The sequence below is a fragment of the Phalacrocorax carbo genome, chromosome 6 (genome assembly GCF_963921805.1).
Source record: "Phalacrocorax carbo chromosome 6, bPhaCar2.1, whole genome shotgun sequence".
NCBI lineage: Eukaryota > Metazoa > Chordata > Aves > Suliformes > Phalacrocoracidae > Phalacrocorax > Phalacrocorax carbo.
In genome coordinates, this window is record NC_087518.1 from 8,532,603 (window position 1) to 8,547,481 (window position 14,879).

The 14,879-nt window shown below is 45.5% G+C and overlaps 1 protein-coding gene across 5 annotated transcripts in view; it reads left to right on the plus strand.

The window, feature by feature from the left end:
- ADAMTS9 (ADAM metallopeptidase with thrombospondin type 1 motif 9) overlaps positions 1–14,879 on the plus strand; it is an 85,512-nt gene that overhangs the window by 22,042 nt on the left and 48,591 nt on the right. For all 5 annotated transcript variants that reach the window (XR_010373299.1, XM_064453554.1, XM_064453556.1 and 2 more), the window contains 5 exons: positions 3,975–4,120; positions 10,734–10,915; positions 11,018–11,154; positions 11,777–11,894; positions 12,159–12,254. Coding sequence is in view for 4 of the 5 variants with exons in the window: in XM_064453554.1 (XP_064309624.1) it covers positions 3,975–4,120; positions 10,734–10,915; positions 11,018–11,154; positions 11,777–11,894; positions 12,159–12,254 (679 nt within the window). In the remaining variant the exon portion in view is untranslated. The remainder of the gene's footprint in view (positions 1–3,974; positions 4,121–10,733; positions 10,916–11,017; positions 11,155–11,776; positions 11,895–12,158; positions 12,255–14,879) is intronic.

The window sequence follows — 14,879 nt, forward strand, 5'->3', positions numbered from 1 at the left end:
TCTAGTAAAAAAAGTGTGATGTTATTCTACAAGGTATAGCCTAAAAATTTGCTTTTCTGGTTATTAATGAACAACAGTTAAAGTTTAATTTAGAAAGAGTCAACATTTTAATTCATAGTCTTTCAAATATATTTTAATAAAAATACCTGGATGCTATTTTAGATATAATTTTCCATGAAGGCTTGGTAATTAATCTTCTGTTGCACGTGTCTGAAAAGTCAATTGTTCAACAACACTTGAATGACTTCCTTCAAGACAATGGGCATAATGTATCAATTTGCCTTCCTTTCTTAGGGAAAAGCTCAGTCAACTCGTTTCTTTTTACTGTTGAGAATGTGCATTAGAGATGTGGTTGGAAATCCTATTCCTGTGCTACTCTTTGCAGCCAGTGGTGCACCAATATTTAACGTTTTTATGTAAAATCCTCCCTGTTTGAGATTCAGGATAAAGCTTAGGCATCTGTGGAGTCCCCTTGACTTGAGAACCCTCTGTTGTCAGCTTCTCCATTTGTGAGCTTGGGGTCTGCTCAACTCTGGAAGATCAGAAATAACTATTTTCTTGAAATTCAAAAAACCTGGGCTGCCATTTCGTTCCGACAAACCTGCAGTTACCCCTGGATATGGCCAGAGTGATATGCAAACAACTGCAGTTGAGCAGATGAGCACCTCCTCAGAGTTACCATGTCATCTAAGAGGCAGTGTCCAGCTGCCCGGCTCTTAATAAAGACCGTGTAAGCAAAAACATTTCAGTCCACAGATTGCCTAAATTTGACAAGTTTAGACAAATCAAACAAGTGTGAAGTGAACTTCTTAGCTGAGACCTGATGGGCTTTTAAGAAAAGCTAAGGCAGTCCTCTTGTGTTCAGGCATTTGAATGTATTCTCACAAAAAGGCTTTACAGAGTAATTCTTGTATCTCTGTGTTGGTCTAATTCAAGCTTAAGGCTTGGATCATCATAAACTCTTCTCAGTGTTTACTTGGGCTTGTGAAGTGCTGAGGTGCGAGTCTGAAGTACTTTTCACTGGAATAAATCACTATTTTGGTACTCTGCTGTGGCCAGGAGCCCCACCAAGCTGCTGCTTGCTGACTAATGCCTTGCCTGAGCCTGCATGTTTAAAGCCCATGATATATGGGTTGGCAGATGGAGAAAATACCATGCCATTTTTTATGGAGATATCTTTGGAAATTAGGGAGCCTGAATAGCTAAGAAAAATCTAGCTGAAACTACTGGGATGTAGATTTAACCAGGCTCTAAATTTATTCTTAAATCAAAGACACTAAAACAACATGGGAGCATTAGCTTATGCATATTTTGCATGTGAGGACAATGAATTTGATATCGCTACATCAAATAATAAGCCCAGCCCAGAGTTTGGCCTTTCCTGGGTGAGCACCAGTCGTGATGGTTTACAGTGTTTCACAGCACCAGTGCATTGTTGGGTAGAAATAAATCACTGAAAGAAAATAATGAGGGTTGTAAACTTGGGCCTCTATCTCTTGTGGTCTTCAGGGTTGTTTAAAGAATGGTAAAAGAAGAGTAGATGAATAGTAATCATTTCTGTCTCCTGCCGTATGGCAGCAGGTAGCGCATATGTTATGCATGCATGAAGCTTCACAGCACTTGTCTGCCCCCTGCTAATCTATTCAGCCAAAGTCAGCCCAAGGATGGGAGCTGGATTTGGGGAATTATCTGGGACTCCTGTGGCAAGACAAAGGAAAGGAAAGTCTGTTGTTGTAGTGTCTCCCGTCCCTGCCATTTCTCTCCTGCTCAGCTGTGTGTCTAAGTTATTTTGAACTTGCTCCAAACAAAAACTCTTTCATTCTCTACATTCTCTGATCTGTAAGCTCATAGGAAAGAGAACCCTGGCAGGCTTTTTAGTTTTTCTGTTGTAACTCAACATAGAAATTATTTTTAAAATACAAAAGGCATGACGGTTGCACAGCCAGACTATGCACAGTGTGGTTCCAAGAAACACCATTGCGTTTCCATAAGATAATCTTGCTGTTTATTTTAAATGGCTGCTCTTCCCACCCACACACCCCCCCCCGATTTACCATCAACTCCAAACTCTCAGTTTTTAATAAAATCAGGGGATGTAGGTGATTTCCTGGTTAATTCTCAACTATCCGATGGGAGACATATAGGTCATGTCACGGTCTGTTAGCTGTGTACATTCACTAGTTAGCTATTCAGTCGTCTTCTCTGGGTCAGTGGTGCCAAGCATGACTGCGGTTATATATTTAGCTGTGAGCATCAACATTGCTGCAAGTAGTTCTCCACCAGGAGAGCACTGTTGGATTGGCATCATGTATTTTTGTACGTTGGTGATAGCTGTCGCACCTCTTTGTCCCTGTACAGGAGTCCCCGTCCTGCGGTTTTTCAACCCTTTAAATGCTAGGAAGAGTTACGCATTCCAAGGGTTTGTCCTGCAGTAAAGAAATAGGCGTTCCAGCTCTTTTTTATTCCTGTCCTTTACTGTAGCAGATATTTTTCAGCCAGTTTCTATCTGGGGGATCAATTCTTCAGCTGAAAGCAAATCCAGAGCTCATTGCAGCCTAGAGACTGTGGTCATCTCTGAGCAAACACCACGTTTAGGGCCCAAGCTATGAGTTGTTTAGCTGTCTTGCAAACCATGCCCATAGGTAAATGCACCTGAGATCAGCTTTCTTCATCTGCAAAGCAACGAGGCAAGCTGGTCATCGTGGGCAAAAGGTGTTAAATGTGCTGCGGAGCCAGTGTCCTATGAGCTGGATGCACAACCCCCGTAATGGCTTGATTTTGCTCTGTTTTCCTCAATAGCTTTCTCTAAGGTGAGTCATAAGGATGTCTAAAAAGAGGGGTGAGCTTATGGTGTGTCTTGATACAACCTTGTTCTGGTTTTAGTGAAAGGGCTGGAAAAACATGACACATCAGTAAATTCGACCCCATTGCCATGAAGATTGTCAGGTGTTTCCCTGCCTCAACAGCATCTGGTGCAGAGAAATATTGCAAGGGAATATTTTAATGATGCACTGCATGTTTTCTTCTTTAAGTCTGTAACCTCTTCTAGCCTGTGAGCCATCAGCAATGTCTGAGCTTCCTATAATTGCAAACATTTAGGCATCCACCAGCAGATGAGCACGTCACTGGGTTTAAATCTGCTATAGGGAGCACTGTTCAGTGAGAGGGAAGCCCTGCTCTCACGGGTGTTGGGGGACATCTTTCCATCCACTCTGGTGGGGCCAGAAGGTGACTCTACCCTAGATCTCACTCCTCCACAAGTCTGTGTAGTCAAACTAGCAAACATACCCCAAAGGGACAGAATTTATACCATAAAAATGGGGGACAGGGGCTTGCCAAGATAATTTAAGCCAGTTTTCCAAACAAAAGAAAACAAGAATTATAGCTGGAAAACAGAAGTGTAGGCCAGGCCTTGGCAAGTCCCATGTTATGGCTGAGTGGAAAAAAGTTACTTTGGACTAAGGAATTCATTTTTCTATTTTATTTGCCCTTTTGATTTGGAAGTTTCCTTTCCTGCTTTGTACAGCTGTGGGGAGGTTTGAGTTTTCCCTGGTGTTTCCATTGCTGGCTCTTCCCCTGACATGGTGCGGTTTCTGCTGCTCTCCAGTAAATTAGATAAGCAGCTTTTTGAAAAGCCGGTGCCGCGAGCGTTGCTGTGCTGTTCGGCACCAGTAAACAGGCAATATTCAGTGGCTGCTGTTGTCCTCGGTCTTCTTCCCATAAATCACTCCTGTGGACTCAGCACCTTGCCTTTGCTTCTCCATTTCAGGGTGCAGATAAGGGAAAATATAGAGGTGGCAGACAAAAAGTAAAGAAGTTCAATTTTATCTGATCACAAAATCTTTGCTGCATTTTGCATGTGGTTGAGAAATACGCCAGCCTGAGTCTTGTCATCCACGCTGGTCACTGTTGGTGGGCTCATAATGCAAAAGCAATGCGATCCCACCTTTCCCATCTCTCTCCTCTGCATGCAGCACTGCCGGTTTGGGATGTGTGTGCCCAAGGAGCGAGAGGCGCCAGTGACAGACGGAGCCTGGGGTACGTGGAGCCCCTTCGGGACCTGCTCAAGAACCTGCGGTGGTGGCATAAAGACGGCGATACGAGAGTGCAACAGGCCTGAGTAAGTGCACAGAAGGGAGGCACCAGTGGGTGAAATGGGGAAAGCAGCTGGGTTGCCCAAGTGGGCTGAAATGCCTTTTGACTGTTCCCGGCCCATCTATGCCATGGTGGCTTTGACTTGCATGGATGAGACAGCATGGGAACCCAGGAGGAGCCAGTCACAGGTTTGGTTTATGGGTAAAGTGCACTAAAAAGGGATCCGTTCAATGGAAAGAGAAGGAAAAAGCTAATATCTGCATGGGTTTATTGCCTCCTGTTTTCTGGGGGAGGCACGGTTGGGGTCCTACTTCCAAAGGTGTTTTTCTTCCTCCAACGTTGTGGATCAGAAAGGAGGGAGAAAGGAAAGAGCCATGTTTTTAACCATTTTTCACCTGATTTGGCTGCTTTTGCAGCTATTCCTACAGACCAGATCCTTATACAGTTTTCTACCATTTTACTCCTACTTTGGCTGGTTTTGCAGCTTTTGGCTGCCTTTGCAGACAATCCTTTATACAGTTACATGTCGGCTGGTGCAGACTAGCCAAACCTCAGGAGAAGTCTGTGCCCCATTAAAAAGTGGCACTCAAAAATGTTCGCTGTCAGCCTGGAATGTACAATCCTGCACCCTTTGAAATGGCAGGGAATTTTGCTGTGGGCTTCAAGGAGACAAATGTGTGGCTGGCGAAATATTAGTAATAGGTTGAGCAACTGGTATGAAAGCAGCCTGTTTACATAAATCGTGAACTGTGCTGGTTTCTGTTTAACTGCCTCCTTTCAGCCCACGAGAGCAAGGGGTGGGCAGGATGCTTTCCAGGCTCTTATATGGGACTGAGAGAGAGAAGAGGGGTCTGTGGAGCTGGTTGGACCAAGGCATCTTAAAAAGATTGAGCAGGCTCATTCCACTTTCTTGTCATCGGTGTTGGATGGCTTATTGCCAAGGAAATTGCCATTAGTGATGTGCTAGTGACAGTTTCATCACTGCTAATGGGAGAAGGGAGAGCTTGTACCTGCGGCGGCCAAGTGACAGGAGAGGCTGGCTCAGCACGGCTGGGCAAGTGTTGAAAGAGGAGAGAAGGGTTGAGACTAGGGGAGTCAAACACCAGCACGTTAATTAAAACAATGCTGAGAAACACACAAGCACAAAGGAGTTCTCATCTCACTATGCTGAGTCAGCACTCGCCATATGGTCTTCCAGTAGCCATGGAGACAAAAAAATAAAATATCTTCCCTCACGCAAAAATAGCTATGCTGCCGAAACTTTGGATGCTGTCAGTGAGACGTATTCCCATCTTCTGGAGAGGCATCTGTTTGGACTGACAGCTTTTTGTGATAGAAAATCTCCTTTATCCTAAAGGCTAGCCAAGGGATTTGAAATCCCATCTTCTCTTATAGCTGGCGTTTTGTATCTTGGTGTTTTGTAAGGCGTATTATTTTGGCTGGGATTTGCAAAAACACCTAAATATACTAGGTACCAAGCCACCTGTGAAATCCCCTGCGCTTATCATTAATAGTGGTTATTTTCCAGGCCCCCTTTTGAGAAGGGGCCATGTAGCTGGCACTGGTCTCTTCTCCAGCCCCTCATGAGGTCTCCGTGGGGAGTCGTCAGCCCTAGCATCGTCCTCAGGCCTTTACATTGACTCTGTTGGTTTGTCCCTGTAATTTGACATCATAGCGTGGGCTCCCATCATCTGTGTCCCTGTTATCACGGGGCCGCTGAGATGATGCAAGTGGATGAGACACTGCTGGGTACTCTCGTGGCTCTCTCCCACTTTTCAAAGTACTTCAAAAATGTACACATTAGGTCTAGTCTCTGCTTCTCTGTTGTAGAAGGCAGGAAAACCAACACAGGTACCTTGAGTAAGGTCTGAAATAGTTTTCAGTAAGTCTTTTATATTTGAAGGTTTAGCTTTTTAAAGCTGCTTCTGTGCATGAGGATCTGGGGCAGTATCTTGCATGCCAATAAAACAATGTGTTAAATCTGACATTGAAAATGAACCCCCCTGCCATGGTACAGAAAATAAGGCTGCAGCTCCTGCCTCTGTTTGTAATGTGCTCTGACACCTCTGTGGAGGAGTATCTTGCAGGGCTGTAGGAAGAGCCGTAAGCCTCTGAAATGGCAGCAGACTGTGTTTTGACATACACTGAAGGAATGTGTTAGCTAACCAGACCAGACCCTTCCCACCAAGATTGCCCACTTGGGAATTTGAGGCTGGCTGGTACAGACAAAGCCCACGGCTGCGGCGCGTCACGTAGAGGGTCTGTGGTGCAAGCCCTGGTTTTCAAAGCAAGGCATAGCTGCAGAATTATGAGGAAAAGGCATATTTCATAAGATGTCAATACCAGCAGCCCTGTTTTCAGGAATGGCTTTCTGGATGAGGGAGTGTTATCTCTGGATGCGAGTCTGATCACGTCTGCATTTTGGTCCATCACAAAAGATACACCTGTGCTGAAAGCTGTCTTAGCTTGGCATGTAAATACATCTATAGATAACTGTGTTGGCCACTGGCAGCACATGTACCAATTCCTGGTCCCAGGGCTTCCCAGGATGCTGCGTAGGGGATCTCAAACTGATCTGTGCACGCTAGGGCTTCACAGATTTTTCTGTGGTCGCTGCACGAGCACAGGCACATAGGCAGGCGTGCAGATGAACACAAATGCCCCATAGCTGGTCTCCAGGGTCCTTTTGTTGTGGCAGCCTGAGTGCTCCTGGACAGAGCTGCTGCCCTTGGGGCTGAGCTCGTGCAAAGCACCCCCAAGACTGCGCTTCTCGGTGAGGTGCCTCTACCTGGCACTCCTGGGGCGCTAAGAGTTGGGTGCTGCCTGAAGTTCTGCACGTGAAAATATTCAAGGTGCAATATTCAATTGCAGGTGATGCATTAAGCATTGCATATTTAAGGTATGCTGGGAGGAATGCAGCAAAGCCAGGTTGTGCGCAGGCATTTGTAAGGGGAACAATGCTAGATAGAAAGCGGGTCCACACTAGCCATTTGCTGATGAAATAAACAATTCAGAGAGAAGGGAAGTCAAGAGAGACCAAGGCAGTTTCTATGCATGCAATGCTTTTCCCTCCATCTCTGCAGTACATCATTGATGATTATCCATAAAAATGTTACGTAGTGTGAAGTATCCCATATTTCTTCACGACACTGAAAATCGATGTTATATGAGGCTGACTTATTTTTCAGGGTCAGCTCTTTCTGTTTACTCAGACTCTGTGAAAAGCAATGCTGATTCAAAAACACCCTACAACTGTCAGGGTGGTTTGGGGCTGTTTTGAAGTGTTGGTGTGCTTCAGCCCTGAACGCAGGGAGATTTACTGCCACAGTTACAAAGCTGACAGTTTGCGACACAATGGCAAGTTTTAGCATCCTTCAGTTTTAGTGTGTCCATGTGTTCAGTGTTATCTCAACCTATACAATAGCTTGGGACCTTTGGATTCTGTTAGACACACCCTTAAAAAAAAAAAAAGGCTCCTGCAAGTTCTTCTTAACTAAGTTAATATTTAAAAGTGTCATTTTAATTAAATTGATTTATATTGGAAGCAATGTGTTTTCCATAAAAATTGTTGTAATTGCAGCTTTTTTAAAGAAATGCCTTGCTAGAGGTTTGCATAATTTAGAACCTTTGTCAAACTGCAGCTGTCCTGCTGTGGTATAAATGCTTACAAAGTGAAAATGATGAATCCTGTTAACTCTCCCATGAATGAAAGAAGCTTCCCCATGCACTCTGTAGTGAGATGGTCAGGATGTCCCTTTGTAGCTGGAGGTAGATAATATAATGTGCCTTCATGGGAATAGTCCACAGGATGGGCTCCGGCAGTGGGAAGCCCCCAGCAATCCCCACTGAGCCTTTGAGGCAGGAGGAGTCCAGGATGCATCCACAGGGGCCGCTGCACTGGGTTAGCTCTGGCGCCGACCCAAGTATAATCAGTTAAATGAATCCAAGTTGTTTGTCATACCAAGGTGGAGAATAGGCTAAATCGGTACAAACCAGGTTTAGACTTGCTCCGCTGGGAACTGGTGTGAAATCAGCCTGAGAACTGAAATCTGCACGGGTGCTGTGTGGTTGGTTGGGCGTTTTAGCACTGTTACTTTAGCATTGCAAGCACCAGAAACCTTTGCAAGTGACGCATGTTTAGTTTCCAGATGGCATGTGAGAGTTGCCCTCGGAGCAGGTAGAGCTGATGTAATGGCTCCAGGCTATGGCTCCGGGCTGTACCTAAAGACAAATTGTACCCTTCGGCACTTAGGATAGGACTCGAATGGTCTGCACCACGGCAGTGCATGTCTCAGAGAGGAGAGGATGCTGGCAGGAAAAATCCTATCTCACCCATGGTTCTAGAGGAAGAAACTCCTACTGCCAAACCTGTGAGCATCCCTAGCATGGTGCTGATGGGGTGGTGGGAAGCCTGCCCACCCTTCCCCACTTTGCAGGTATTCTTTTTTGCAAGCGCAATCCCGTCTGTGTACCTCTGTCTCCCCATTTATTTCACAGGAACTCTGATACTTGGGTCACAAATAGTTTTCAAATGTAAGAGTAAGGGATTGTTATTTGTGGGAAAAAAGACACTGCTGGGCTTCCTAGGTGGCTGATGTGCAGAAATGCTAAAAAAATGTGTTCAGCTGTAGAAGCTTGTTGACTCACTGTGTTTAGAGACCCTTGTACATGTGCAGGGGGTTTCTGTCTCTGCTATGTTAGGAAACGCTGGCTGCATGCAGTGTGGAGAGCTTGCAGCGGGCATCTCCGTCCTAAGGACGGGGTGGCTCCCATTTATCACTCATTGGTTCACATTTTGGAGGGTTTCCAAGTGTGTAAACGAGCTTCGTTCCTGAGGAGGCTCAAAGGAAATATGTGCTCTGCCAGCATCCCTGGGGCACCGATGGGCATCTGGTCCCAGGGCAGAGCAGAGCTGATCCTGAAAAAGAGCCCTGAAAGGCAGGAGGTGTGAGTGCCAGGACTCCGGCGCCTGGCAAGTCGCTTTTGTGATCTGCACTTCTTGCTAGTGGGGTCACTTCTTTTGTTCAGGGGTTGGGTGGAAGATGTAGGTTTAGTGGTTATTTTGCAGCAGAGGCTGGAGCAGGGCACAGACATTGTCCTGAGCTTCGAGGACCACTCTCTGTACACATGCCCCGGCACAGCGTCGTCAGGACACGCTGGCTCTGGCCACTTAGGATGCTTTTACCCTCCACTGGCTTCTCTGAAATGGTCTGTTAAAGGGAGAGGCTGGGGCTAACCTCATCCAGTGGAGGCTTTCCCGTGCTGATAGCTGAGATGCATGTTAACTTCATCTTCCTTGAGTGCAGGTCTTAGTTGGTATAATTTTTCCTTTTTGGATAATTACAGCTTTGCCCAAGTTGACCCTGGCAATGTTTCATCCAGATTGCAATATCTCTCTTTCTGTAACATCAGGGAAATGCAAAGCTGCTTGGGTGGTATTACAGTTTTTATTATGTTTATTAATGGTGGTAGCTTGTAGAAGCCGCCACCATGACCTCTTAATTTCATTTGAAGTTTCAGGAAAGGGCAGTAGAGACGGTGGGGGTTTTTTGAACATTTAAAGCACAGTGAATATTTTTTATTTTATTATACCAATTTATTATATACATAGAAGGCTGCATCTAGATGGGCATATGAAATCTTACCCAAGCTCCTAGAAGAAATGACCTTTGAACAGGCAGTAAATAGGATAGCTTGTAGCCCAAGGGTACCTTCCTCACAGCATTACCATAGCTGAAAATGAGTCCTCACCAGAAAAGTGCCTTCTACTGGTCTCCTCTGATGCCATCCACGTGCAGCTCACTCCCGCACTGCTGCTGACAGCGGCTGGAGAGGGAGAGGCTTTTTCGGTCCCCAAAGTGAGCTGTTATCTGGGAAAGGCTTCGTTTACCTACGAGGACAAAAAAAGTTTCATGACTACAGCCTGGAACCTGGGAGTTGGGAAATTGGCAATTTCGCCTAGGCTTATCTGCTGGCTTTTATGTGGCTTGGATGATATCGCTTTCCTCAGTTTATACCAGAGTCATCCTACTATAAAATGGGGGTAAAGTAGTTATTGGCCGTCTTTGGCACTTTCTGGAATACATGGAGATAAAGTTGTTTGCAAGTGTCTAGCATTACCATTTCTACCATTCTGGGCTAGAAATCCTCAAGGGCTAAGTGCTGCCTGGCCTTTCAGCCTCTGCAGGAAAGCCTTTCCTCCTTTCTGCCATGATGTTTTGTTATTTGCAACTCGCTAGATTAGATGTAAACTTCAGCCACCAAATCTATAGGACTGATGGGGTTGTGGAGGGATTGTCCCCCTGTATGGGGTCCCTCAGTGTGGAACTAAATCCTCAGATGGGGAAGATGATGTTGCTCTTACTCTCTGGCTTCTCTCACTACTGCTGCTTTCATCAGAGAGCAAATATTCCCCTTTTTATCCCCTTTTATCATCTCATATATAGTCTTTTTTATTAGACACCGGCATAATCTGTCCTGCTTCTCAGCCTGAGGTATTAATTAGAGACATGCATAGAAGTAGACAGAGCCGCAAAAGTGGTTTCGCAAATACTGACTGTGCTGAACAGGTTGCAGAACTGTAATTGCATCTCATTTCCAGCCTGATGCCAGCTGGCTTCTCTTTCTTGTTTTTGCAGGCCTAAAAATGGTGGGAAATACTGCGTGGGTCGTCGCATGAAGTTTAAATCCTGCAACACCGAACCATGCTCGAAGCTGAAAAAGGATTTCCGGGACGAGCAGTGTGCCGACTTCGATGGGAAACACTTTAACATCAATGGGCTACCCACGAACGTGCGCTGGGTTCCCAAATACAGTGGCAGTAAGTGGCGGGGGGGGATGCAGATCCTGCCTCCTGCATCACCACGTCAAGGTGATGGCATTCAGGTAACATCGTTCTGGTTTTCCTCCCTCCCATCCCCAGTCCTGATGAAGGATCGGTGCAAGTTGTTCTGCCGAGTGGCGGGAAACACAGCCTATTACCAGCTGCGGGATCGTGTCATCGACGGGACGCCCTGCGGCCCCGACACGAATGACATCTGTGTGCAGGGCCTTTGCCGGGTAAGTGTTTTCCTTTCTCTTTAGGGAGGTGGTTGCATTTTTGCATGGCAGGAGGGCACTTCTGCACCTTGCTCCACCCAATTGTCAGCGTACCGTCTGCTCAGGGGCTGCCAGCCGCATCCGCAGGCTCCACAAGCCCCGGCTGGTGTGAAGCTTGGGCCAACCTACAGATTTGCAGAAGAGCCACGCGTGGAGGATGTCTGTATGTCTGCCCTGAGTTACTGAGGGCTGTGGAGGTCCAAGCCTGAATCCAAATGATGCCTCCTTCTGTGCTCTGCCCTGGTTCTTCCCAGTCAGATCCTGGAGCACTTTACATTTCCATTCACAATTACTTTTTACACTTTTCTCTATGGGAACAACCAATGCAAGAAGTTTTCTCTATTGAAGGCATCGCCTGGTGCAAACGGCTGTTCTGATTTTTGCTTTGTAAAACAGCCTTTTCTTTGAAAATGGTGTGGGATGGCCACACTGTAAATTAGCAGAAAAATGTGGGGAAGCAAAACAATTTGTCTCACAACAGCCTTTTGCATACAAAGCTTTTGTGTGCCTTAATTTGGAGGTTTGTAAATGCTGTTCTGGTCCGTATTCGCTCAATCTAGTTTTTTCAATTTTTCTCTTAAAGCAAGCTGGATGCGATCATGTGCTGAATTCAAAAGCAAGAAGAGATAAATGTGGTGTTTGTGGTGGGGATAATTCTTCATGCAAAACTGTTGCAGGCACATTTAACACGGTGCATTATGGTAAGAATCTGTTGCTAAAAACTTTATAGTGAAAAATGCAGGTCTATAAAAGCCATTACCACACTTAATCTACAAAAGCACTGATGTAAAATGCAAAATCCTTCTAGCTATAGCATATTCCATTTTGTAACTATTTATGCTATCCCTAAATGAAAAGTATCAGCTTGTGTAATGTGAGGTAATTTTGCTCATTTCCCTTCCCCATGTAAAAAGCAAATGAAATGTCTGCGTAATAGCCTTGACTTTCTGTTAAATCTTTTCTAGGCTATAACGTTGTGGTCCGCATCCCAGCTGGTGCAACTAATATTGATGTGCGTCAGCACAGTTACTCAGGGAAACCAGAGGATGACAACTACCTGGGTGAGTTGCAGTCCTTGTTTCAGTCTTGAACTCTGCTTTATTGTCTGGTTGCGGTGATACATCTACTGGCTGGTCTCTGCTAGGAAGGATGAAGAATTCATTTAAGGGGGATGTTTTCTTATCAAGAATTTATCTCTTATGTCTACCAGCCTTATCTTGTTCCTTTTTGTTCATGCCATCCTTGATACAAAGTCTGACATCTTCACAGATTATAAGAAATATCCCCTTAGAGTATCTTGGGGGCTGGGAAGGACTGTCAAGCCTGGGCTGTGGGTGGGAGCTGAGGCACAAAGCTGGGAAGCAAACAGGCTTCTGAGTTCTGCTGGAGTCTCCTCATCGCAACTTAACACGTCCTTGCTGTCACCGTGCCTTGGCTGGAGAGTGAATATGCCATACCCTGAAAGACGTGCGTACAAACAAATCCAAAGAGAAATTATTTTCTATTCCTCTGAGAATAATAATTCTGAATTCACTTAGACTGAGCCCTTCTTGTCCCTGCCTGACAGTGATATGAACTGTAAAATACCCTGCACCAAAGATGTTGGTTTGATTTAAATGTAACAATAACTTGGTCTTTGGCTGTTGGACATTCATAGTCACTGTTTCCCCTAATCTGTGAGTATGTCTCTAGAGGCAGACGAAAATGTTTGTGGTGCTGTGTTAGGCCAGTCTGCTGCATGCACATAGGATTTTAGCATGGCCGTGTGTCTCTCTTCCTCCATGCTGATCATTAATTCACCCCATAAAGAGTTCTGTTTGGGCTCAATAGCAGTGGTAACACAAATGCACATTACGACTGATGTTATACCTCCCCGCCAAAGGCTGGTTTTGCCATTAAGTCCTGTTTAGGTCCCTCAGAGTCTGTTCGAGCTGCTGACAGAGCAGGTGCTCAGGCTATGGCCCCTTGCAGCCCCAGGATGACGGCTGCTCTCCCGGCTCTGTTCCTCCTGTTGCACACCCCATGCCTGGCACTGCCAGCTCCACTCTGGTCGCACGGGGTCCTGTATTTTCATCCCTGAGCAGGGACTTCATCTCACAAAATCCCCAAGTTGTTGAGTGTTTTTGCAGATATGGGGCTTAGCCTAAGTGCTTGCTCTAACTGGGTATGTTAAAGACGGGACTAGGCTGGTGGTTCCTAGCCCATTCAAGGTAAAGGAACTCACTTGAGAAACAAGTAGGGGAGACTGTCGTGCACCAAAGGTAAATGGTGCTGACAGCTTTGGCTGTCGCTCTGAAATGCCGTCCATGTGGCTGGACCCTTCATTGAAGCAAAAAGTTGAGCGGGTCCTCCCTGTCCTCATTGCCAGACTGGGATCATGCAAGGCTGGCTGTCCCTGCACGCACGCGGCCATTCACTTACAGCTGCGTTGCATCGTTTCTGCACATTTGCAGCAGTGAAATGAGATGGTGCAACATGAATGCACATCAGCACCAAGAAAACCTTACTGAGGTGTGATAGTTTTCCATCCTGGTGGAGGGAGGTACATTTCATTATTCCTCTTTTCTAGAAAAACAGTCATCCCCCTGTTGTGCCTATTCAACCTGGTTCACCCCAAAAGGAGCCCCAAAGAACTTCTCAGCTCTTCTTGGAGGGCCTTTAATCTTCTTGGGAAGCAACAAAGTCAAATCTTCTTTAATGTTGCTTTAATATTGCTGGGAAAGCATCTCTTCACATTAGGCCTGACTAGAAGCAAATGAGAAGTGTGCATGTGTCCACTCATTTTGCAGCTCACTGAGTGTGAAATCTTGGGCCCTCGGTACTGTGAACCTTGTAGTTGCTTAACAATTTAGGAGGAATTTGATGTTGTCATCAACTCCAAGACATGTACCTACTGTTGTAGGAGATACAGTAAATGGCAAGGAATCCTTTAATGAGTTTTACTAGTGCCTAATGACATTAAAGCCTCCAAAGTGTGGAATTTGGTTGAGTATAGCGTGTGCTTTGTGAGTTTTTCTCCATCTATATCTGTTGCTACCGAACAGTGTTTTGCTTCATTATCTCTCCGCATTCAGTGTAAAAACCTTCCCTTTGGTGTTTTGGTGTTAAGTTTAGATTTTTCAGTACAGAGGCTTTGTAGTAATGTAGCTGTGATGGGTGAAATGGTGGGGAAACTAACTTAGGAAATTAGCTACATAATCGCATTAGTGTGAAGTTGTGCAGCAGACTGCTGTTTTCAGGAAACTGTTCCTTTTATAAAGCATTTAGGCTTTAAGCCTTCAGTGCTTTCACATACCTTAAGATCTGGAATAATAAAAAGTACGGGGGGAGGCAGGAGAGGGAGAGACGGGGAGATATTGACCAAACTCTCTGTAATTATCTACTGGAAAATGACGTTTGGGCAATTAGGGTACGTACATTTACCCTACAAACACACCTGGAAACAACAGAGAAGGCACCCTTTCCGCATGGCTAACACAAAGATTCGGGCAGGATTATTTCTGCAGTGGGCGAGGGGATACGGACTGTGTGTTCTGCATTCAGCAGCCAGCCCGGCATGCCTTTTGGGTATCTCTCTGCCCTGGGTTATGGGTGAACTATTTAGCAACAACTTCAGGCATTCAGCCTTCATTTTAATGAGGCTCTCCGGTGGAAAAAGGAGAAGGCACAATGTCTGTAAGAGCTCT